The sequence below is a fragment of the Acipenser ruthenus genome, chromosome 6, assembly GCF_902713425.1.
Source record: "Acipenser ruthenus chromosome 6, fAciRut3.2 maternal haplotype, whole genome shotgun sequence".
Classification (NCBI taxonomy): Eukaryota; Metazoa; Chordata; class Actinopteri; order Acipenseriformes; family Acipenseridae; genus Acipenser; species Acipenser ruthenus.
The window spans coordinates 36,197,802-36,223,487 of record NC_081194.1 but is presented as its reverse complement, the minus strand read 5'-3'; the positions used below and the strand labels follow the sequence as shown (position 1 = coordinate 36,223,487).

General features: G+C 46.5%; 1 protein-coding gene across 3 annotated transcripts in view; it reads left to right on the top strand.

Annotated features, from left to right (window-relative positions):
• Positions 1–25,686, top strand: part of LOC117411388 (sorting nexin-9-like) — a 227,263-nt gene that overhangs the window by 146,602 nt on the left and 54,975 nt on the right. For all 3 annotated transcript variants that reach the window (XM_059025354.1, XM_034921779.2, XM_034921780.2), the window contains one exon: positions 6,677–6,802. In XM_059025354.1, the coding sequence (XP_058881337.1) occupies positions 6,677–6,802 (126 nt within the window). The remainder of the gene's footprint in view (positions 1–6,676; positions 6,803–25,686) is intronic.

Here is a 25,686-nt window from a genome sequence, read left to right as displayed (position 1 = left end):
TGGCGATCAAGTTTCTCTTTGCGACCATTTTGAATTTAAGCAAAATTTAACCTTTTAACTACTCTTATAGTCCTACAATACTTACAAAGAAAACAAGTTAAGACAAAGATGAAAAACATGAATTATATAAAACAACCATCTCCGGTGTTTCGTCGATTAGTCCATGATACCTCGGGTAGGCTCGACGGTGATGCCGGCGTCCCAGCACCATCCCCCCAATCAATCCAGCCCAGCTAACTTACCTTGGCTATCCATTCCTTTTCATTCCTCTTCAACAAAATCCATCTGCTAGTAGCTTTTTCCTGCTATTTATTAACGACACAATGTTGATCAGCATCCGGAGAGTGCCAAATTTGGAAGCAAGGCTGTTTGTGAAGCATACAAAAAAGTTTCCCATTGCATTCATGGGCGAAGCCCGCAACAAATATTTTGTGTTCCTTTTTAGCCATTCCAGTCCAACGCTCCTCCTTTTTTTTTTTTTTACATTCTTTCTACTGTACTCGATTCATTGACACTATGAAATGACAACAAACATGTAACGGCTCAAGGTTCCCTCCACTGAACAGCTAGAATGTTCCCTTCCTCAATACGACACCATCTCATATCCCCATGCTTGCTCCGACATTCCCATTCTAATCCCTCAGAATAAAGAGAAAGTTTACGTGATTTGAGTTGCACGTGCCACAACAACCAAGCCTTTTTATTTCCATCAGCAAATTTTCTGATGTATAAACTTATCAACCCATACAATATAGCCTTGATGGGCAAGTGGCTGGCCCAATTCTAAGACAACCTTTTTCGCTAAACCAATTACCCTTCCGTCACGGCTGCTGCTGTAACTATCAAAAACAATTGCGTAACTATTGTTTGACGCTGCCAGAACCCACAACTTGAACCCCTACCTAGTTGGTTTATCTTTCATGAACTGTCTAAAACCTGATCACAACTTAGACCTAACCATGCGCTCATTGACTGCTACCTTTTGGTTTGGCTGGTAAAGTTTAAAACATGTAGCTTTGACGTGATCGAGGAGGTAGTGCAGTTTGTGTATCCGATCATTATTATTCTTGGTGGGAGGAACGACGACATGTAGTGCAGCCATTATTGCCTTGAATCGAACACGTGTCCTGATCGTCCTAGCCCATTAGCCATGATGCAATGAAGCCGTGCTCCAATGCCGATGAACGTCAGGTACAATTCCCATGTAAATTATGAGGCCAGTGAAGCATATTAATTCATCTGGGGCCACTTTGTCCCAACAGCCTTGATTATTTCCATAGCTAGCCCTGGGAATTTGTAAGTTTGCAGATGTTGGCAATAATTTTGCAGGTGAACTTAGCTGTGGTGGATCAAAGAGTACGGGTACGTGATGTCTACTCCTACAGGACGACTTGGTCTGAATGGGAACGGTCTTGGTGCCATGGGTCTGCGTCACTCTCTTCATCCACAAAGTCGACTGGAGTGGGTTCCGCAGCAGCAGGTGCAGAAGCATCATGTGTAGAAGCATCACTTGTGGAGGCAGTAGAAGTAGTTGAGCAGGCGCAGAGCGACCTAGTGACTAGCGATCTGGTGCGTTGCGACGACGTGGCACTTGGTGGGCAATGAGTGCGTGTAGACTGCAGGTATGGAGACATGAGCCGTGGAAGCCGTACTACAAAAGAAAGACAAAAAATTGGGAATACATAAAAAGCCATTTTGAATAGGGGAAAAAACATATAAAACAATGAATACTGTAAACAATGCACTTACTTGATACTGGAAGTGCTGGACTGGGGCCTGTCTGGAACTGCATCTTTCTCTTCCTCTCTACCCTCCTCCATCATCAGCTCCTCATCCAGCTGGTCCTCCTCCAGTGGATCTGTCCCCTCGTGGTCTTCTATGAAAAGGATGTTGATATCCTCGAGCTCATCAAGGGGCATTCTGGTCTTCAGGGACTGTGATCTGCAGCCATCCTTCTCCTTCGATCCTGCAAACCCCCCAACCACTAATACACACAAAACAATTCAACAAGCAGAATAAGGGCACTCATTTCATTCACAAACACATGAATGAATAAATTAAAGTGACATAGTGTGGTGTAAGTACTCTCCTCTTGATCTTGTCCTCTTCAAGTGTCTGATTATCCTGCAAAAAATATAAAACAGCTGTCTATGTTACTTCCTTGTGGATGAATCTTCTGGTAATTTCTGAATAAAACTACAAAATACGGATTAATCTACTGGTGCTTTCTGAGCAAAATTACAAAATGCGCACTGGTAGACACGTCTCCTGTGTGACAGTTTTGAATTGTATCATCATAATTGGCATGTTTGGATACACTCTATTTGTTCCTAGTGCCTAGCCGTATTTAATGACAAGGCTCAGAAAGACTGATATGGCTCATTATTGCCGTGAGACATCCCGGAAGAGAGATTGCATTATCTGGGCTTAGGCACCGAAATTAGAGCGGTCCGGCGCGTCAGGGTTAAAAAACACAATTTGGCTACTTTTTGTCTGGTTACTTCCAAAATTTGGCATTGTAAAAAAAATCTGGCAGCCCAGGCAAATGTGTACAGGTCTGTAGCTGGAGAATTTATCTCAGAGGCTAAACTCGCTCACCCTGCAGTCTGACTCAAACACCATACCCTGCCCGCCAAAGTGGGAAGTGCTGCTCCCGTTGTTTGTAAAACTGTGTTACTAGCAAATCTAGGCTTTTTATTATCTTGTTTACCCCATTCATATCTGCATGATATTGTAGGATACTGAAATGTGATCATTCTTTATTATTAAAATAAAACGCTTTCTTATGTGAAAATCAATTTTAGATAAAATGCTGGCAACATTCTTTTTTAAATTTTAGGTCTTCATTGGTTTAATTAGGCTCAGTGGCGTAACTTTTTTGTTTCAAAAGTGTGTGGGGGGGCAGTTTCTGTAGGTGGGGCATGTAATAAAATGAGTACATGCTGTTACCAACTGAACTGTGCTACTGATGGAAACTGATCAATGCTTATTTTATTATGGGTTTAAAATAGTAAATTCAGCTCTTAGCAGGACAGAATGGATTCAGCTGCAGATTAAAAAGATGATGCGTTTGGGAATTCACTTTCACTTTTTACATGCTGTCACTTCACGTAACTACCCAGTTTAAACATGTTGAATAAAAGAAAACAAGAAAGCAAGGGATTCATAAAATTACCGTACCTTTAACTTTTTTGCCTACCCCATTTGTGTGTGTGCTTTCTCGGGTTAACATTCATGTTGCAAAAAACCTGTCAGAGTGCTTTTTGGAATGCTATTTTGTAAAGTGCTGTCTAAAGCCAGAATTAAAAAATATATATATAAAAAAAAAATAACACTAACCCACTGTATTTTCATTATACATACATTATGATGAATGTGCATAATATATTCAATGTGACTTTGATTTTCCACACCCTAATTACATAGCAAGATCTGTGCCACTGCCATCTTCCCACTTCCCACCTGTTGAGGCTTCCATTGTCTCGCTGGTCCCAATGCTCAACCTGTTGTTGCTTTCTAAAGATGTTTCTTCCCTAACAAGCAGTGTCGTGTCACTGAAGAATGACTACACGGCTACTGCGTTTGACACACACCTGGTCAACTACAGTAGCATACTGAAAGCTTACCAGTCTACGCTGCTGCAGTCATTGTCAGTGGACCATAGGCCCTCGTTGCGTCAGGTTAATGACGATCTGGGCAATGCCTTCACGACTACAGTCTTGGAGTGGAAGGGTCTCATGTTGCAGTTCTCTCCATGGAGCGGACGCTCTCCTCCTCGATGTAAACACAGCAAGCTTTCACTCAGCGTCTGTCTGTATGGCTGTGGCCAAACAGTAGCCTTGAATGTTGGCGCTGCTGCCTTCTTAAAGAGGTGTAAGCTCCCCGGGTACGCCCCCCCAGCCAATCAGGACCTAATCAGCTCAGCTCTGAGCAAGCCTTCCTGTTTAACAAAGCAGCAGCGCAACTGAACCAGCGACAAGGTCCTCCCTGTCACAGGTGGAAACACCCAGCTCATCTGCGCTTGGTTGCAGCGCTGGGCAACACCACGAGGAGAGAGGTCATTACTACAGACACATCCAACCTGGGCTCGGGCGATATATGGGAGTGCAGGGAGTGTCCAGAATTTTTCTGGGGAGCTACAAAGGAGTGCTAGTTTGTATGGACAACATGTTAGTCATGGCCTATATAAACCAGCAAGGCCGTCTCTGGTCCCCCAACCTCCATCGTGTCGCCCACAAGCTTCTGCTCTGGGCCCAAGAAAACCTCCTGTCCTTAAAGGCAGTTCATCTGTAGGGGGCGACAATGTGGGCAGCGGACCTCCTCTCGAGAGGTGGGCCTCATAGTTCGGAGTGGCGGCTTCACCAGAAGGTTGTGAACCTTGTCTGGGAGAGATTCGGGTACGCAAAAATTTTATCTGACTTGGTGTCTATCTCGTGGGCTGGACCCCATCCCTTGCCCCATGACAGCCATACTGCAGTTTTTGCAGGACCTGTTTAAAATGGAAAGTCTCCCTCTACTCTTAAGGGCTACCTAGAAGCTATTTTTGTTTACCATCAAATTAAAATAGACTCTGTCTTCCCAGGAGCTCACTACCTGGCTGGATTTTTTAAAGAGAGCTCTGAGGTTGCGTCATCCTAGGGACCTTGTCCCTTGCTAGCGGTTGAATGTGGTGCTTAACGTGCTAAGGAAACCACCATTCGAGCCCCTGCATTCTGCAGAGCTGAAATACTTGTCTTTGATAAATGCTACCAATCACATCTGCAAAGGGAGCTGTTGAAATGCAAGCATTTTCCATTGCTAAAGCCTACCTATTTTTCACGGAGGCCAGGACTAAGTTCACACTCTGTACTTACCCTGCTTTCCTCCCTAAAAGCGTCTCTGCTTTTTATGTCCATTAGTCTGTGGAGTTAGAGTCTTTTCAACCACAACCTTTCCAAACTGACAGGTAGAGGAATCTCCACATGCTCCACATTCTAAGTTAGGGCATTAGCGTACTTTGTTGACTGGACTCAGGGCTGGTGTCAAGCAGAGCAGCTCTTTATCTGCTATGGGTCTAAGTTCCATGGACAAGCCCTGTCCTAACAGCAGCTGTCAAAGTGAATTGCCCCCACCAGAGAAGGCCTCTCAACCTCTTGGGTATTATTTCAGGGTGCATCTGTCTCAGACATATGCAGTGCTGCCGCCCCCAACCCCCCCCCCCCCCCATACTTTTACTAGGTTCTATAGACTGAATGTCTTAGATTCCTTAAAACCCTGGTTTGGGGACCAGAGTGCTAAGGGAAGCCACTCAGTATACTCTTTGACACACATGGTCTACCCTTTTTAGCACATCTACCAGTGCCGCAAGTACTTCCTTCCCAATCGGTAATGGAATAACATTTCCGACTTGAAAGGGAGCATTTGGTTATATATCATAACCCCGGTTCCCTGAAATATAAATGTTATCCATTACTTTTCAAGGTCACTGCGTTCACTCCAACACAGCGGGCCTGAATAGAAATTGGTGCTGACCCCTTCTGCTCGCACCACTTAATCCCCTCAAGGGCGGGGACTCTTCGAGCAGCTGGGATATACGTACTCAGGTAAATCAGGCTACACAGAGATATATCCCAATTGGTAATGGGTAACATTTCTATATATAACCTAATGATTAGTGGTATGATTCCCTGTGGATGTGTGCTGAAACCTGCCCAGTCTGCATCTGATATCTCCTCAGACACAATCTGACATGTACATTCCCAAGCGCTTACTGGGATTTAAACAGCAAATGGTCCAATTGCAATGTGATAATGTTGAAAAACTGCAAGCAGGTAGGTTAATGGGTGTGGATGCTTTATTATACAGTTCTCAAATCATAAAGTACTATGCAAAGGACGTGAACCACATGGTTGACCTGCAGTTAGTTGTTAGTTGGCCTTAAAAGTCCTTATAAAAGTTTACCAGAGCATATCAAAGTGTAAAAAAGCACAGTGAAAGAAAGCATGGTAAAGGATAGGTAAACATGGTTAAGACCAGAGAACTATGGTAAAGGACATTTAAAAACATGGAAGCCATGATAAACTATGGTAAATGCCTAGGGTAACCATGGGAAAAGCATGAGAAAGTGTATAATGTATGTAGGTATACTGTGCAACAATCAATTTCGAACGACTGCAGTGGGGCATTTTATTACCCCTTTTACCTCTCTCCCGATATCATGGCTTACTGAATATGCACTGACTGGCCAATACATTACAGAATTAACTTAATAGTGGGCGGGAAACACATACTGTAGCTCTGGCTGTGTTTCTGTGATTTGGGCCATTGTAGCTTGTCTGTTGCTTGACACAATATGTTGGACACGTTTGCAGGCTCGCTCCTTCATGACAAGAGTGGTGCTTTCTGGTGGTGGTTTTCTGCAGATGTTGCCAATCCAGGAACATCCGGGAGACACTCAGATATGTCTACTTTTACCATGATTGTTGCTGAATAGTTGCACACAACTCTCACACATTTAGATTTCCCTAATTGTACTTGCATTCTCTATTTCTGTCATTCTCACTCACAGTACATAGATTTTAATGAGCAATCAGATCCACAAGTGCCCAAAATATTATTGATTGACACTTTGACAGGACATTTATTCACTAAATACTTGTTTTAGTTATGTGCATTAAATGTGATTTTATAATTTCAGGTTGGCGAAGTTGGTCCAGTGTGGTCCTATCCTGAAACTCAGTTGGACTGTGTTGTAGCAGATCCCAAAAAGGGATCTAAAATGTATGGCTTAAAGAGCTACATTGAATATCAGGTGGCTCCAAATGTAAGTATGCATTTTACAGTGGTAAGTTGGTAAGTTTTAGCTAATTCAGTTTTGTCAATATCTGTAATTAATTTAGTTCAAGGACATTAAATTAAGTTAACATGTATTCATATACTGTATCTCAAAAGGCAATCATCCTATTCAATTTAATTTAATCAGATGTCACCAGAACAGGGTAATAAAGGGGGTATTTATTTATTTACCACGATGGAGTATAGATTCTTCTTAAAGCACACAAAACACATCTACAGTAGTTGCGTGTAGGGTGTTGGCTTATAGTTTACAGATTAAGGGTTAAACGTTTAAATTCTACTTAACAGTTAAATTATTTTAAAAAAGCATGTGAAATATAGTTGTTAGACTTTGACACCTGAACATAAGAAAGAACATAAGAAAGAACATAAGAACATAAGAAAGTTTACAGACGAGAGGAGGCCATTCGGCCCATCTTGCTCGTTTGGTTGTTAGTAGCTTATTGATCCCAGAATCTCATCAAACAGCTTCTTGAAGATCCCAGGGTGTCAGCTTCAACAATATTACTGGGGAATTGGTTCCAGACCCTCACAATTCTCTGTGTAAAAAAGTGCCTCCTATTTTCTGTTCTGAATGCCCCTTTATCTAATCTCCATTTGTGACCCCTGGTCCTTGTTTCTTTTTTCGGGTCAAAAAAGTCCCCTGGGTCAACATTGTCTATACCTTTTAGGATTTTGAATGCTTGAATCAGATCGCCACGTAGTCTTCTTTGTTCAAGACAGAATAGATTCAATTCTTTTAGACTGTCTGCATACGACATGCCTTTGAAACCTGGGATAATTCTGGTTGCTGTTCTTTGCACTCTTTCTAGAGCAATAATATTCTTTTTGTAATGAGGTGACCAGAACTGAACACAAAATTCTAGATGAGGTCTTACAAATGCATTGTAAAATTTTAACATTACTTCCCTTGATTTAAATTCAACACTTTTCACAATATATCCGAGCATCTTGTTGGCCTTTTTTATAGCTTCCCCACATTGTCTAGATGAAGACATTTCTGAGTCAGCATAAACTCCTATGTCTTTTTCATAGATTCCTTCTTCAATTTCAGTATCTCCCATATGATATTTATAAGGCACATTTTTATTGCCTGTGTGCAGTACCTTCTACTTTTCTCTATTAAATGTCATTTGTCATGTGTCTGCCCAGTTCTGAATGCTATCTAGATCATTTTGAATGACCTTTGCTGCTGCAACAGTGTTTGCCACTCCTCCTATTTTTGTGTCGTCTGTAAATTTAACAAGTTTGCTTACTATACCAGAATCTAAATCATTAATGTAGATTAGGAATAGCAGAGGACCTAATACTGATCTATGTGGTACACCACTGGTTACCTCGCTCTATTTTGAGGGTTCTCCTCTAATCAGTACTTTCTGTTTTCTATATGTTAACCACTCCCTAATCCATGTGGATGCATTTACTTGAATCCCCACTGTGTTAAGTTTTAGAATTAATCTTTTATACGGAACTTTGTCAAAAGCTTTCTGGAAATCTAAATAAACCATGTCATATGCTTTGCAATTATCCATTGTCGATGTTGCATCCTCAAAAAAATTGAGCAGGTTAGTTAGACACGTTCTCCCTTTCCTAAAACCATGTTGACTGTCTCCCAGGATACTGTTACCATATAGGTAATTTTCCATTTTGGATCTTATTATAGTTTCCATAAGTTTACATATAATAGAAGTCAGGTTTATTGGTCTATAGTTACCTGGTTCGGTTTTGTCTCCCTTTTTGTTGATCTGTATTACGTTTGCAATTCTCCAGTCTGTCAGTACAACCCCTGTGTCAAGAGACTGTTGCATGATCTTGGTTAGTGGTTTGTAAATAACTTCTTTCATTTCTTTGTGTACTACTGGAAGGGTGTCATCCGGCCCAAGGGATTTTAAGAGCGCCTAGTCCCTTTAACACTTCTGCCTCTGTTATGTTAAAGTTATTTTAAACTGGATAGGAACAGGTTGACATGTGGGGCATGTTTCCATATCCTCCTTTGTAAAAACTTGTGAAAAGTAATCATTTAATATATTTGCTATTTTTTTTCTTCGTCTATGATTTTGCCATTTGTATCTCTTAGACATTTAACCTCCTCTCTGAGTGTTCTCTTGCTGTTATAATATTGGAAAAACATTTTGGAATTGGTTTTTGCCCCCTTAGCAATGTTCATTTCTATCTCTCTCTTGGCCTTTCTAACTTCCTTTTTGACTTGTGTTTGCAGTTCCAAGCACTCTTTCTGTGTACTTTGTTTTTGGTCCCTTTTAAACGCTCTTTAAAGTGCCTTTTTTCGCTGAATATTTTGGCCATTTTGTTTTAGATTTAGATTTGTCTACTTTTGGTATGTAATTGTTTTGCGCCTCTAGTACTACATTTTTAAAAAACAGCCATCCTTTTTCTGTGGATGTTTTCTCTATTTTACTCCAATCTACTTCTGTTAGTCTCTGTTTCATACCTTCATAGTTTGCTTTTCTAAAATTGTAAACCTTAGGTTTAATCATTACTTTTTAGTTTTTAAAAATCACTTCAAATGAGACCATGTTGTGGTCTGAGTTTGCCAATGGGTCTCTGACCTCTCTTTCGTCCGTCGTGCTCCGCACTGGGTTCTCCCATTTTATATGGGGGAAGTTGAAATCCCCCTTTAGTATGGCTTATCCTTTGCTACACGCATTTCTAATGTCATTGTATAACATATTATTTTGCTCGGCATCTGAATTTGGCGGTCTATAGCATGGTCTTATGTATAGCGCTACCCCTCCGCTTCTTCTGTCCTGCCTGTCTTTCCTATGCAGTGCATACCCACTAATATTATATTTGTCTCCATCACTCTCAGACAACCAAGTTTCTGTAACACCTATCACATCGTAGTTACTTGTTAGTGCAGTAACTAGAACAAGTTCTAACATTTTGTTTCTGAGACGTCTAGCATTTAGTTAATGGCTGTCTTACCTGAGTTGATGCCCTTGTTTTGATGTGGTCTCCCTTTTGTTTTTTTGTCTTCTCCCCCCTTCCTTTCTACTTTAACCCTTTGCATTCCATTTATTAAGTGCGCGTCAGGCGCGTCAGGTCCAGTTTATTTTCACACACGCCGTTAATATTAGACGCGCTGTTTAAAAGTATTTTTTTTTCACAGTCAAACGGGTTTAAAAGGCCCTGCATATCAACAAAGCACTCACTAGGCATCTCCAGCCCTGCCCCACCCTTTCGTTCACTATCGCTTTCACATATGCTAAGAAATAAATAATAATAATAATAATAGTCGTACATACCAATCAATCATCTCCTGATCACTCGTTTTATCACCAAACTCCTCAATAATGCGATCCAAGTCATTATTTTATTACTATAACATCTCAAAAAAGCTCTGCAAATGTCCATGATAGTCTCTGTGCGCTGATACAGTAACATTCATCTTGTTTCCTTATTACCGCCCATATGGGATGCCAATGGCAAGTATGACTTGCTCTTATTGTATTACTTGTATTGTAACACTTGAAATGTATTTGCTTACGATTGTAAGTCGCCCTGGATAAGGGCGTCTGCTAAGAAATAAATAATAATAATAATGACTATTCATGAGATACACCTTTTTATACATTTTTTTTTTTTTTAGCGGTTTGTCTCGGTTCCTGTCGCTCCGACTCGGCCATTGAATGGTTTTCTCGGCTTTTTCTGGAGAAAAAACGACTAGAAACCCGTTTTTTGCGTTTTTTGATGATGTCGGACAGGGTCCGACAATGGACCGGATAGGAATAATTGCAATGTCGGACCAGGTACGACATAGGACCGCAAAGGGTTAAATGCTTCTGAACCTCCTCAAGGATCCTTTCTCCGAGTAGATTGGTTCCCTTTTTGTTTAAGTGCAGTCCGTCCCGTCTATATAGATAGTCCTTGTTGTAGAATGTGCTCCAATGTTCAAGAAAGATGAAGCCTTCCTGTGTGCACCACGATTTCAGCCATGCATTTTGATTATGTATTTCCAGCTGTCCGCATGCTTCTTTGCAAGGTGCCGGCAGTGTCCCAGAAAAAAACACAGTTTGGTATTTTCTATTAATTTCCTTCCTAGCTCTCTGAATTTGTTTTGCATGGATCTTGGCCTGTCTCTTCCAATGTTGTTTGTACCGATGTGGACGACTACTACCAGGTCGTCTCCTGTTCGTTCTAGGAGCCTGTCCACGTTCTCAGTGATGTGCGTGACAGAGGCTCCTGGAAGGCAGCACACTGTTGTAGTAAGGGGGTCCAAACTGCGAACTGAACTTGCTGTGTTTCTCAATATAGAGTCCCCAACAATCATGACCTCCCTTCTTTTTGCTGCCTGGCCAGCAGTGTTTTTATAGGGTCCTGGATGTTGTTCCTTTCGTTCTCTTGATGTTGGTTTAATCATCTAAATTTTGAAATGGCTCAAATTTGTTGGATGTTTTGATTTCTGGTAGTTGTGTTTGACAAAGTATTTTTTTTCCCTGCTTCTGCCTACCTGAACCCTGCTGTTTTGACCCTATTCTATCTCCCTGGTGGCTTTCAGTCTGCTAGGGGTGCTGACTTCCATGAATTGCATGAATTGTGGGTGTGCCAGCTCCTCAAACTCCTGTTGCTGTCTCATTTCTTGCAGCTCCATTTCTAGCATACTTACTAGTTTAAGCAAGTCCTGGATCGTGCGGCATTTTACACACACTTGGTTTAGCTCTGCTGGGTTTTCTTGAATTTCCCACATCATGCAGGTGTCACAGATTACTGGCTTGAAGACCATGTTATTTTTTTTCTTATTTTTTAGTTTAGCTTCTGCAGCTGTCAACCTGTTTTCAAACTGCTTCTAACTGCTCTGCACTTTTACAAGACTGTACTTCTCCCACGCTGTCACTTCCACACGCTGTCGCTGGGAAGACTGCCTGGCTTTTGTCTGTATCTGTTATGCTGCTGGCTCCGCCCCTCCCCTGTGTCTCAGAACCTGAAAGCTTTATACCAAAGACTATAATCAGAGCAGTGTGATGCAGCTGCTACTCCGCCCCCGAGAGCATAAAGGATCTACGCACACTGACAACGATGCCATTTTCCTTTTCACCTGAACCTGAATACATCAGAGCACGTTGATAAAAACTAATCACCTTTACTGCATTTTTTAGCTTTGTTTTGAAATGCTAAATTAATATATTGAACCACTGAAGTAAAACATTTTTATTTCTAGCTTTTCTTGTATTGCAGCCGAGTGCTAGTAAAGTCCCACCACGGCCTATTGCTCCGTGGGAAGCCTGCGGCCCAAGTGCCGTCCTTCCCGAGACCTCAGCAAGTCGGTTTGTGGTCTCTGTTTTTCTACTCCTCGGAGTTAAAATGTTTTTGTTCAGCTGTGCTCACTTTGCGTTCCCTGTTTGTGTGTAATTATTGAATATGATTGTATATTATTGTAATATATTAATGTTGTGTTTCTTTTTTCTTATAGTAAGGATTGAAATAAAACCGAGCAGCTACTGTGGGCGTGCCTACTTTAGCAGCTCGTTGCTGTATTAGTGTAGCTATCGGTACATTTTTACAAGCAGGCTGCTTCCAGTCTCGTGTCTATACTGACTGGAATGGTAGCCAGTGGCTGTTTTTACAGGTGGGCATCCCTGTTAACACACCACTAATGGTAACTGTGACACTGTTGCTCCCGCTCCCGGTACCAATACTGGGATCGAGGTTACTGTGTCGGTACCAAATGCACTGAGTCCTGGTACCAAGTGTCGGTGCTGAGTGCACCATACCCCAGTACTGAGTGCCCCGAGTACCGGTACCGAGTGGCACTGACACTGTCTATTGTGTCCATTGACACTGTCTACTGTATGTACTGACACTGTCTACTGTATGTACTGACAGTGTCTACTGTGTGCACTGATAATGTATACTGTGGGCTCTGACACTGTCTGTTGTGTGGACTGACACTATTGTATGCACTGACACTGTCTGCTGTATGCACCAACACCGACACTATATACAGTGCTGTGAAAAAGTATTTGCCCCTGTGATGGGGTGCAGCCTATTTTGTGGTGGTTCTGTGTTTTTTGTATTGTTAGAGTGTTTGTTAGGAGGTGAGTGTTTGGAACAGTGAAAAGACGTGTGTGAGAGAGTGAGTGATTCTTTCTGTATAGTTGATGTTTAAAGCCTGTTTTTGTGTTCGTCTTTTTTGGTTGGCCACCGTGCCTTTTTATTTGTGTTTTGTTAATTAAAATATTTTGGTTTCACTGCACTTTCTGTCTCTGAGTCTTCCCTCTGCTGCTATCCTGCCACAGGTTGGTGTCAGAAGTGGGATAGCGCCCCCTGGAGACTCAGAGCGGAAGTGCAGTTTTTTTTGTTTTGTTTAAAAAAAAAAAAAAGGGAAGAGAGGATGAGGTGGAGGAAAATGGAGCTGGCCCAGGAGGAGGCAGATGACAGCTGGGAGCTATTTTTAAAAGGGCTTGCGGCAGAGTTGTGCCCCGGCTGTGGGGCATATGGACACACAGTGGCCATCTGCCCCACCCAGTATGAGGAGGAGGAGCTGCCGCTGCAACAGCCCGAGTGGGAGGCGCCCGAACGTCCACAGCCCGAGTGGGAGGCGCCCGAACGTCCACAGCCCGAGTGGGAGGAGCCCGAACGTCCACAGCCCGAGTGGGAGGAGCCCGAACGTCCACAGCCTAAGTGGGAGGAGCCCGAACGTCCACAGCCCGAGTGGGAGGAGCCCGAACGTCCACAGCCCGAGAGGGAGGAGTCGGTGCGTCCACAGCCCGAGAGGGAGGAGTCGGTGCGTCCACAGCCCGAGAGGGAGGAGTCGGTACGTCCACAGCCCGAGAGGGAGGAGTCGGTGCGTCCACGGCCCGAGAGGGAGGAGTCGGTGCGTCTACGGCCCAGAGGGAAGGAGCCTGTGCGTCCTCGGTCCGGAGGGGAGGAGCCAGTGCGTCCTGTGTCCGGAGGGGAGGAGCTGAAGGCCCAAACCCCTATTTTTTTTTGGGAGGGACAAGGGCGTGAAGCTCAGGCTCCACAGCAGCCGCTGTTTTTGCTGCTGAAGGGAGCCCAGCGGAGACGCCCACCACCAGCCCTACCCCCGCTGTCGGAGGAGCCGGCAGCGCCACCAGCCCTACCCCCGCTGTCGGAGGAGCCGGCAGCGCCAACAGCTCTAACCCCGCTGTCGGAGGAGCCAGCAGCGCCACCGGAGGGAGACGAGCTGCTGTTCCCGCCGCCACCACCCGAGGGAGAGGAGCAGGAGCTGCCTCTGCCTCCACCACCACCACCCGAGGGAGAGGAGCAGGAGCTGCCTCTGCCTCCACCACCACCACCCGAGGGAGAGGAGCAGGAGCTGCCTCTGCCTCCACCACCACCACCCGAGGGAGAGGAGCAGGAGCTGCCTCTGCCTCCACCACCACCACCCGAGGGAGAGGAGCAGGAGCTGCCTCTGCCTCCACCACCTGAGGGAGAGGAGCAGGAGCTGCCTCTGCCTCCACCACCACCACCACCCGAGGGAGAGGAGCAGGAGCTGCCTCTGCCTCCACCACCTGAGGGAGAGGAGCAGGAGCTGCCTCTGCCTCCACCACCACCACCACCCGAGGGAGAGGAGCAGGAGCTGCTTCTGCCTCCACCACCACCACCCGGGGGAGAGGAGCAGGAGCTGCCTCTGCCTCCACCACCCGAGGGAGAGGAGCAGGAGCTGCCTCTGCCTCCACCACCACCCGAGGGAGAGGAGCAGGAGCTGCCTCTGCCTCCACCTCCCGAGGGTCCGCTGCTGCTGCCGTCGCCTCCCGAGGGTCCGCTGCTGCTGCCGTCGCCTCCCGAGGGTCCGCTGCTGCTGCCGTCGCCTCCCGAGGGTCCGCTGCTGCTGCCGTCGCCTGGGGTCGCCAGGGATCCTGCTTCGCCTGGGGTCGTTGAGGGTCCTGCTTCGCCTGGGGTCGCTACACTGTGGCCGGAGCCCCACGGAGGGGAGCTGCCGGCCATGAAGAAAGGGGGGGAGGTCAGGAGACCAGCTCCCCCAGCCGCACGTTTGCGGCAGGATAGTGTGTGGCGGGAGCCCCGGAAGAGGGAGCTGCCGGCCACGAAGAGTTGGGGGGTGCCGGACCTCCCACCATGGCCACCCCCATGGACACTGTGCTTCCCCCTCTTCCGGGACTTTGAGACTGAGGGGGGAGGTGGCCATTTAGGCCATGTTGTGCTGCACACAAGGAGGGGAGGTGTGTGATGGGGTGCAGCCTATTTTGTGGTGGTTCTGTGTTTTTTGTATTGTTAGAGTGTTTGTTAGGAGGTGAGTGTTTGGAACAGTGAAAAGACGTGTGTGAGAGAGTGAGTGATTCTTTCTGTATAGTTGATGTTTAAAGCCTGTTTTTGTGTTCGTCTTTTTTGGTTGGCCACCGTGCCTTTTTATTTGTGTTTTGTTAATTAAAATATTTTGGTTTCACTGCACTTTCTATCTGTGAGTCTTCCCTCTGCTGCTATCCTGCCACAGCCCCCTGTCTGATTTTCTACATTTTTGCACATTTTTCACATTGTATTTGGTCAGATTTTTTTGTGGGTTGTAGTAGTATATAGAGGGAGTCTGAGAGAAAAAATGACACCAAAGTTTGGTGCTTCTTTCATTTGTTTGGTATGCAAGGTAATCAAACATGCAATCTTCAGGTGTGAAAAAGTTATTGCCCCCCCCCCCAGGTAACTCAACCCAATTAAAGGGATAATTAGGGTTAGCTGTTTGAGTACTTTGGTTAACAACCAGGCCTGATTTGGGACCTCCGGAAAAAAAGTTGTTGCTGCCTATCAGGGACAGTAGTGAATCTTCCCAGGAGTGGCCGTCCTGCCAAAATCTCTCCAAGTGCAACACGTAAAATCGTCCAGGAAGTCACAAAGAACCCTAGAACAACATCCAGGGATCTGCAGGCCTCTCTTGCCTCGGCTAAGGTCAGTGTTCATGACTCCACCATCAGAAAGACACTGGGCAAAAATGGGATTCATGGCAGAGAAGCAAGGCGGAAACCATTGGTCACTAAGAAGAACACAAATGCTCGTCTTAAGTTTACCAAAAAGCACCTGGATGATCCTCAAGAGTTCTGGAACAATGTTCTATGGACAGATGAGTCAAAAGTGGAACTTTTTGGCTGACATGGGTCCCGTTATGTCTGGCGAAAACCAAACACTGCATTCCACAGTAAGAACCTCATACCAACTGTCAAGCATGGTGGTGGTAGTGTCATGGTTTGGGGATGCTTTGCTGCATCAGGACCTGGACGCCTTGCCATCATTGAAGGAACCATGAATTCTACTCTGTATCAGAGAATTCTACAGGAGAATGTCAGGCCATCCGTCCGTGAGCTGAAGCTGAAGCACAGCTGGGTCATGCAGCAAGACAATGATCCGAAACACACAAGCAAGTCTACATCAGAATGGTTGAAGAACAAGAAATTTGGAGTTTTGGAATGGCCTAGTCAAAGTCCAGACCTTTTCCCCATTGAGATGTTGTGGCAGGACCTGAAACGAGCAGTTCATGCTCAAACTTACAAATGTCACTGAGTTGAAGCAGTTCTGCATGGAGGAGTGGACCAAAATTCCTCCACAGCGCTGTGAGAGACTAATCAATAACTACAGGAAGCGTTTGGTTGCAGTTATTGCTGCTAAAGATGGCGTAACCAGTTATTGAGTCTAAGGGGGCGATTACTTTTTCACACAGGGACCTTGGGTGTTGCATAACTTTCTTTAATAAGTAAATGAAATATGTATAACATTTTTGTGTTATTTGTTCACTCAGGATGCCTTTTATCTAATATTAGGTTTTGGTTGAAGAACTGATAACATTCAGTATAAAAAATATGCAAAAATGCATAAAATCAGACAGGGGGCAAATACTTTTTCACGGCACTGTATGTATGTATGTATATATATATATATATATATATATATATATATATATATATATATATATATATATATATATATATAATACTGGGCGCATTGACACTGTCTGCTGTCTGCACTGACACTGTCTCTATTGTCTACTGTGTGAGCCCTGCCCTGCTGTGCCATGCCTGGGTTTCATGCATGTGTTTCTTGCAAGGCCATTTGTGTGCCCCCTTCACTAAGTGTACGCTTGAGAGTCGGGTGGCCTATCATTCCAGAGAACGCTCCCTGACTCCCGCTCAGTGCTCAGCATCGCCACGCTCTGTCAGTGACACTGGACCCACCTCCCAGGGTTGTGTGTCAAGAAAGGGTAGGCGTCGCATTTGAAGGAGTCCGGTCGAGAAGCCATGATCCTCACCTTCCTCATCCTCCTCCCCCAATTATCCCTCACCTTCTCCCCCTCCAAAATGGAGGAGGAAGAAGCCTCGCTGCTCATATTCGGCAGATATGGGGCAGATGGATAAGATCTGGGAGGCCAGCAACTTATTCTTAATGAACTACTGCAAGAGCACTCAGCACCACCAGTACCACCAGTTTCTCCCCCACTTGCCCCATATGCTCCTGTGCAGGTAATGGCATGTGATCTAGAGGACAACACTATCTATCATCGCCTCTGAGAAGGCTGATGAACAGGATATAGCGTTCCCATCTGCTGATGCAAACTCTGACAGCACCCCAGTGACACAGCTCTCCTTATCAGCAGAGCTTATGCCCCTGATGCAGAAGGCTACTGCAGTCTTGTAGGTGCCCTGGCCTGTGGTGAAGGAGGACAGGCTACTATTCCTGCTGCTGCCCCTCCAGTCCACCCCGACTTCCTATTTGAGCTGCAGTCCACCTGGGAACATCCAGCTGTAGCCGTATACTCCTTATACAATGTATTTGAAACTGACAAACTGGGTCTGACCCATTTAATGCCAGTAAAAGCACCTATTGCAGCACTGGTTCAGATTACCAATCTGTCCTTGCTGTCCAAGGATGTGGCGTGCCCGAACAAGCAGTGCAGGGTGACAGAGGTCATCCTCAAAAAGGCTTTTGCAGCTAGTGCATTTACCTCATACCTGGGAAGCATGAATGAATAGCATCCTTGTGGCTTACCAGGGACACCTTCTTGGGTCCATTGCCAAGACTCACAAGCCCTCGTCTCAACAGCTGGATGAGCTGCACTAGATCTCCAGGAACTTGCTCTGGCTGTGCTAGCTTACTGGAAAGACGATAGGCAGAAATCTGACAACACTGGTGGCTCCTCGCAGGCAACTTTGGCTCTCCCAGGCACGTGTTCTTGACAGGGACAAGACGGCACTGCTGGGTAATCTGGTCACCTCAGGTCACACGTTTGGACCGGCGGTGGACCCGATGTCGCAGCAATGCCATTGCGCATGAGAAAGAACTGATGCTTCCTCTCCCTAAGCGCCAACTCCACCACGTAAGCTGGCAGCACAGTGGCACCCTAAGCCCCAGTTTCACGAGAAACTGGCACATCAGGTTGCTTCCACTTCTGGAGGACTGTCACAAAGACGGCCAGAGTGGGTGGCGTCAGACCAGAAAGGAAGTAACACAGAGAGACTTGGGGTTTTGGTATAGCTGAGCGCGTGATCGCGCTCAGCATTTAATAAACAGAACAGAAAATAAAAAGGTTGTAACAACAAAAACACTGGACACGGCACTACACGCCAAAATAAACAGACAGACAAAACGGACTAACACTAAACAAACGGTGCACGGAGAGACAAACAAACACGGTGAGTACAAACAAAACACTTAATTATTATTATCACTTATTTTAACTCCTTTCTCTCTCACCCGTTCTCCTCTTCCGAACACCCAACCCCGACTGAATGAAATGTGCGTCTATATATACTATTGTGCTGGGATTCAATTACTAATTAATTATTCACTTGAATCCCAGCACGTGAATTCATTACGTGAAACCCTGTGTTCACATATTATATTTTAAATGCACGTGCGTGATGTGCAATCCCGTGCCTAAATATAATTATACACTTTAAACACACGTGAAACACAGGCCCGTTTATATCCCGTGTACCAATCTATACACCAACATTAACATACGCACGCATACATACATACACAGAACACACAAATGCACACAGGGGCGGGGCACTTTGCCACATATACCCCCCCTTGTGCGCAGCACACATGGCCTCAACGGCCACCTCCCCCCTTAAATACCCAGCAGTCCAGGCCAAAGTCTCGGGCTGGGAAGGGAGGCTTCAGTGGGCCCATGTCTGGAAATGCTGTCAGCTCCCCTGCCGGTAGTGGCACAGCTGACAGCATGCTGGTCCCGTCCTGCAGCGAAAAAGCTGCGGGGGCAGGTGGTCCCCCGACCTCCCCCTTCTTCGTAGCCGGCAGCTCCCTCCTGTGGGGCTCCGGCCACAAGAACTCCTGCAGCGAAACTGCTGCTGGGGAAAGTGGTCTCCAGACCTCGTCCCCCTTCTTCGTGGCCGGCAGCTCCCCTTTCTGGGGCTCCGGCCACCGTACTCCCTGTGGAGGTACGGGCAGCAGAGGCAGCTCCTGCTCCTCTGCTCCGGGCGGTGGCGGAAGCAGAGGCAGCTCCAGCCCCTCTGCTCCTGGTGGTGGTGGAGGCAGAGGCAGCTCCAGCTCCTCTGCTCCTGGCGGTGGTGGAGGCAGAGGCAGCTCCAGCTCCTCTGCTCCTGGCGGTGGTGGAGGCAGAGGCAGCTCCAGCTCCTCTGCTCCTGGCGGTGGTGGAGGCAGAGGCAGCTCCAGCTCCTCTGCTCCTGGTGGTGGTGGAGGCAGAGGCAGCTCCAGCTCCTCTGCTCCTGGCGGTGGTGGAGGCAGAGGCAGCTCCAGCTCCTCTGCTCCTGGAAGTGGCAGAGGCAGCTCCTGCTCCTCTGCTCCTGGCAGTGGTGGTGGCGGAGGCAGAGGCAGCTCCTGCTGCTTTACTCCTGCCGGTGAAGATGGTGGAGGCAGAGGCAGCTCCTGCTGCTCTGCTCCTGGCGGTGGTGGAGGCAGAGGCAGCTCCTGCTCCTCTGCTCCTAGTGGAGGAAGCGGTGGAGGTGGCGGAGGCAGAGGCAGCTCCTCTGCTCCTGGCGGCGCTGGCTCCCTCCGCTGTGGCGGCTGGGCTGGTGCGCGCCGTGCTGCCTTCAGCAGCATGAATAGAGGCTGCTGGGGGACACCAGCCTCCTGCCCCTCTCCCCCCAAAAAATTTTCAGGGGGTTGGGCCTGTAACTCCTCCCCTTCCGGCTCTTGGGGCTGAACCAGCAGGCATTTTCCCTCTGCTGGTGGCTTGGGTCCCAGAGCTGTGGAAACCCCGACTTGCCTCCCTTTGGGCTGTGGACACACCGACTCCTCCCTTTTGGGCTGTGGACGCACCAACTCCTCCCTTTTGGGCTGTGGACGCACCGACTCCTCCCTTTTGGGCTGTGGACGCACCGACTCCCCCCTCTTGGGCTGTGGACGTTCGGGCTCCCCCCACTCAGGCGTAGGACGTTCGGGCTCCTCCCACTCAGGCGTAGGACGTTCGGGCTCCTCCCACTCAGGCGTAGGACGTTCGGGCTCCTCCCACTCAGGCGTAGGACGTTCGGGCTCCTCCCACTCAGGCGTAGGACGTTCAGGCTCCTTCCGCTTGGGCTGTGGACGCTCAACCAGCAGGCATTCACCCTCTGCTGGTGGAGATGGGGACAGCAGGTACTCCTCTGCTGGTGGTCCTGCTACCTGGGCTGCGGTTCCGTTTATGGTTGCCTCCAGGTAGCTGAGGACAAACTCCACACCTTCCTCCAAGGTGTTTGGGGTGTGTTCCTGCTGATATGCCTCCCATCTCTCACTGTCCATCATCCACAGGGCCCGGACGACTATGGGCAAAGACTGGGCCTCCAGCCCAGCATTCTCCAGGAACCAGCCCCGCAGTTTGATGGCGTCTTCTGCCATTGATTTTTTTTTCCCCAAAACAATATTTGTAATCCTTTTTTTTTTTTTTTTTTTTAATCCAGACCCCTCCTGGTCTGACGCTTGGAGGCGCGGCTATCCCACGAAGACACCACGTGTCACAAAGACGGCCAGAGTGGGTGGCGTCAGACCAGAAAGGAAGTAACACAGAGAGCCTTGGGGTTTTGGTATAGCTGAGCGCGTGATCGCGCTCAGCATTTAATAAACAGAACAGAAAATAAAAAGGTTGTAACAACAAAAACACTGGACACGGCACTACACGCCAAAATAAACAGACAGACAAAACGGACTAACACTAAACAAACGGTGCACGGAGAGACAAACAAACACGGTGAGTACAAACAAAACACTTATAATTATTATTATCACTTATTTTAACTCCTTTCTCTCTCACCCGTGCTCCTCTTCCGAACACCCAACCCCGACTGAATGAAATGTGCGTCTATATATACTATTGTGCTGGGATTCAATTACTAATTAATTATTCACTTGAATCCCAGCACGTGAATTCATTACGTGAAACCCAGTGTTCACATATTATATTTTAAATGCACGTGCGTGATGTGCAATCCCGTGCCTAAATATAATTATACACTTTAAACACACGTGAAACACAGACCCGTTTATATCCCGTGTACCAATCTATACACCAACATTAACATACGCACGCATACATACATACACAGAACACACACATGCACACAGGGGCGGGGCACTTTGCCACAAGGACCCACCTGGAAACAGCCCACAACCACTTTTTGCGGAGGCAGGCGTACTTTAAAGCGCCTTGTGTTTAGGCAACAGGTGCAGGCTGAGCCTCAGGTGAAGCAGCAGTCCTAGGATATTGCTACCACAGGTCCAGGGCCCCTTCTTCTGGAGCCACAGAAACACACTACTGGAACCTGTGCACCACAGGCCCCTGGGTGCTCAATACTGTACAGACTTGTTACTCACTTCAGTTCCAACACAGCCCTCCTCCTTTCCGGGACACTCAGGAAGTAGCAGCTCTACTGCAAAAGCAGCCAGTTGCATAGTAGACACCCCACAACAAGAGCGGGTTTCAGGTTTTTTTCCAGGTATTTTCTGGTGCCAAAATGGCATGGCGGCCTCAGACCGATCCTCGATCTCAGACAGGTAAACTTGTATCTGAGTCGGAGATGGTTCAAGATGCTAACTTTGCAACAGCTGTTGCAGTCCATAAGGCCAGGTGACTGGTTCACAACGGTGGACCTAAAGGACGTCTGTTTTCACATCCGCATAAAACCAATGCACAGGAAGTACCTGAGGTTCGCTTTTCACAGAACAGTATTCCAGTTCTGTGTTTTGCCGTTCGGTCTCTCTCTAGCTCCACACATTTTTACAAAATGCATACTGGCCCCGTTGAGATTCAGAGGTATCAGAGTCCTCAACTACCTGGACAATTGGCTTAATTGCACCGAGTCTCCAGCACAGGCACACAAACACAAAGAATTTGTCACCAACCATCTACACTGGTTGGGCCTGAAGGTGAACTGTGCCTAGTTACCTACCTAGAGGTGCACCTGGTTACCTATCTAGGGGTGCACCTGGACTCAGGGCTCAGACAACAAAGTGAGGAGAGTAACCTCCTGCCTAGAGCTGTTTCAGCTCAGTAGGGCACTTACAGTAGTGGTTTTTTAGAGGCTTCTGGGCCTGATGGCAGCAGCATCCCATACCCTTCCACTGGGTCTTCTACATATGCACCCCCTGCAGGCTTGGTTCAACTGCACAGCTTGTCAGCCCATTTTGAATCGCAACCTCCTGTTGACAGTGTCTCGACATCACCAGGAGAGAAGCCCCGGGTTGGGGTGGAATGTGGGATGGCCGAGGTGTACAGGGTGTGGCAGCCCCTGTGGAAGGGTCGCCACATCAGTGTTTTAGAACTGCAGGCAGTGTACCTGTCCTTGCAAACATTTTTTGAGCAGGTTCAGGGGAGACATGTGCTGGTCTGTACGGACAACGTCTGTACGGACAACATCAACCACCAGGGTGGTCCACTGTGTGGCCCACAAGCTTATGCTGTGGGCACAAGAGAACCTCCTCTCACTCCGGGCAGTCAACCTGCCTGGAGTGATCAATTGGGCTGTGTACCTCCTCTCGAGGGGGAGTCCCTAGCAGTGCAGGCTGGAGACTGCATCCTGAGGTCTTGAGCCTCATTTGGGAGAGATTCGGGGGAGCAGAGGTAGACCTTTTTGCCTTTAAGGAGTCTGCACACTGTCCCCTGTGGTTCTCCATAAAAGAAGAAGGAGGACCTCTATGGATAGACGCACTGGCACACCTGTGGCCAGCCCGTCTACTCTATGGATTTCCACCACTTGCGCTGCTCCCGCTATGCCTGAAGAAGGTCAGGCATGACTGGGCCAGGGTACCACTAGTAGCCACATTGTGGCCCAGGAGTCTGGTTCTCCTCCCTGATGCAGCTTCTGAGCGGCCAACTGTGGGAACTGCCGATGCGCTGTGACCTGCTCAGCCAGGCGCAGGGCACTCTGTGGCCCCCCAACCTATTGAGCCTCAGCTCTAGGTCTGGCCCCTGAACGGCTGCATTTGAGCCAGCTGGGCTTATCGAACAGGGTGATTGACACCCTACAAAATGCCAGGGCAGCCTCTACCTGTTCCCAGTACGGGTACAAGTGGGGTGTGTTCCAGGCGTGGTGCTTGTCTCGTGGTTTCAAACCCATGGCATGCCCTATGGCAGTTATACTGCAGTTTTTATGGGACCTTTTTGATGAGGGGAAATCTCCCTCTACTTTTAAAGGTGTATTTGGCAGCCATCTTGGTGTGCCATGTAAAAATCGATTCAGTTTTACCAGGAGCTAATTTCCTGGAGGGGTAATTTTTGAAAGGCACTCGATGGCTTAGGGCACTGGTGAAGGATATAGGTCCTTGTTTGGAGGTTGAATGTAGTGCTTAATGTACTGAGGAAACCTCCATTTTTGTCTTTCAAGGCAGCTTTCTTGCTTGCAATCACCTCCGCTAAGCGGGTGAGTGAAATGCAAGCATTCTAGATATCGAAATCCCCTTCATACTAACCCTGCTTTTTTGCCGAAGACCGCTTTTCATGTTATCCAGTCGGTGGAATTGGAGGCTTTCCATCCCCCTCCTTTCCAAATCTGACAGGGAGCGCCAGCTCCATACACTTTACCCAGTGCGGGCATTAGTGTATTATGTTGACAGGACTAAAAGCTGGAGGCAGTCAGAACAATTCTTTGTCTGTTACGGGGCTAAGTCCCAAGGACAGGCTCTGTCTAAGCAGCATCTGTCTATATGGTTGACAGGCACAGTTAAGACTGCTTATGAACTGACCAATGTGCCTCCACCAGAGAAGCTCACCGGCCATTCCACCAGGGGTCAGGCGACTTCATGGGCTTTGTTCCAGGGTGCATCTGTCCAGGACATGTGCAGTGCAGCAGTGTGGGCTTCCCCCATACTTTTACCATTATTATTATTTATTTCTTAGCAGACGCCCTTATCCAGGGCGACTTACAATTGTTACAAGATATCACATTATACATTATTTCACATTATTTTTACATACAAAGTACCAGTTTATACCGACTGAATGTCGTAGATCCGCAGAACCCTGAGTGCTGAACATTAGGTGAGTTAATTTTAATGTTTTTTCCAGCTATTGCTGGGATACTGATTAACAAGCACAAGGCGATTTCGGCTTAGCTTTGTAGCACAGTGGTATACAACCATGTCCTTGCGACAGCTTGGGTATACTGACCCATTCTGTAATGGTTAATATTCCATACTTGAAAGGGAACATTAGGTTATTATCATAACCCTGGTTCCCTGAAATAGGAATATCATTGTCGTTGTGCGTAGCTCCTATATTGCTCTTGGCAGCCACGTCACACAGCTCTGACGAGAAGTCTTTGGTATAAAGTTTTCAGGTTCGAGTGTCTTAAAGGGGAAACACCCATTTTGTAATGGTTTCAGGGAACCAGGGTGTGACAGGATGGCTGCAGTGGTGACGTCAGACCCAGAAGAAGACACAAACAAACAGCTGTGGGAAAAACCGAGACGCGAACATGCTCGGTTTCTTTATAAAATAATAATTCAAATAAAAGAGTTGAACAAAACACACACAAAACAAACAGGCACAAGGGCCAAACAAAACAGTAAACAAACACAAACGGGATGAAACGGACAAACAAGTACCGTGCTGGTTCTCCAGCACGTAGTAGCAATTGTTATTTAGTACACGCTCCTTTCTCTCTCACCTGTTCTCCACTCTCGAACACACCCAACCCCGAGTGGGTGAAAACATGCAGCTTTTATGCAGTTGTACCGAGACTCGATTGCTAATCAATCATTCAATTGGAATCTCGGTACAACTGCACATGAATTAATTAAGTGCAATCCCGTGACACACAGTATACACATTTTATCTGCACGTGAAGTGATGTGCAATCCTCGTGCCTAAATACAAATCTACATTTGAAATCACTCGTGTTACACAGACCCATTTATATCCCGTGTACCAATGACTATACACCAACATTTAACACACTACATGCAACATATAAACAAACAATACACACAAGGCGGGGTCACACTGCCACACAGGGTTATGATAATAACCTAACGTTTAATTCAGTTAGCACTCTTAGTTACACATTTCGCCCAAATGAGCTCAAGATCACGAGGAAACAATTGCACAATCAAACATGTTATATCTTTTATAACTTTTATCAAGTGTGTGAACAAAATGCAGTACAAAATTAGGAAAGAAAGTTTATATCAAAATATTATAAATCACCACATTAATCTCAGTAAGCAATTATGGTTAGGCAACATCTCAGTGTCAATGTGAATTACAAGTGAAAGCAACACATTAATTAATTGCCTTTAATTTTGTCTATTCTGTAAGACTAATTATATTCTTAAGCCAATAACTATAATAATATGCAAGCAGGGTAATTGTTTGAGTCAGTAAAGAAATGAATATAACTCCAATTAATAGGATGTTACGAAATCATTCTTTATTCTTTATCAGTCAGTTAAAAATATAATTATCCTTTAATTAGAATCAAA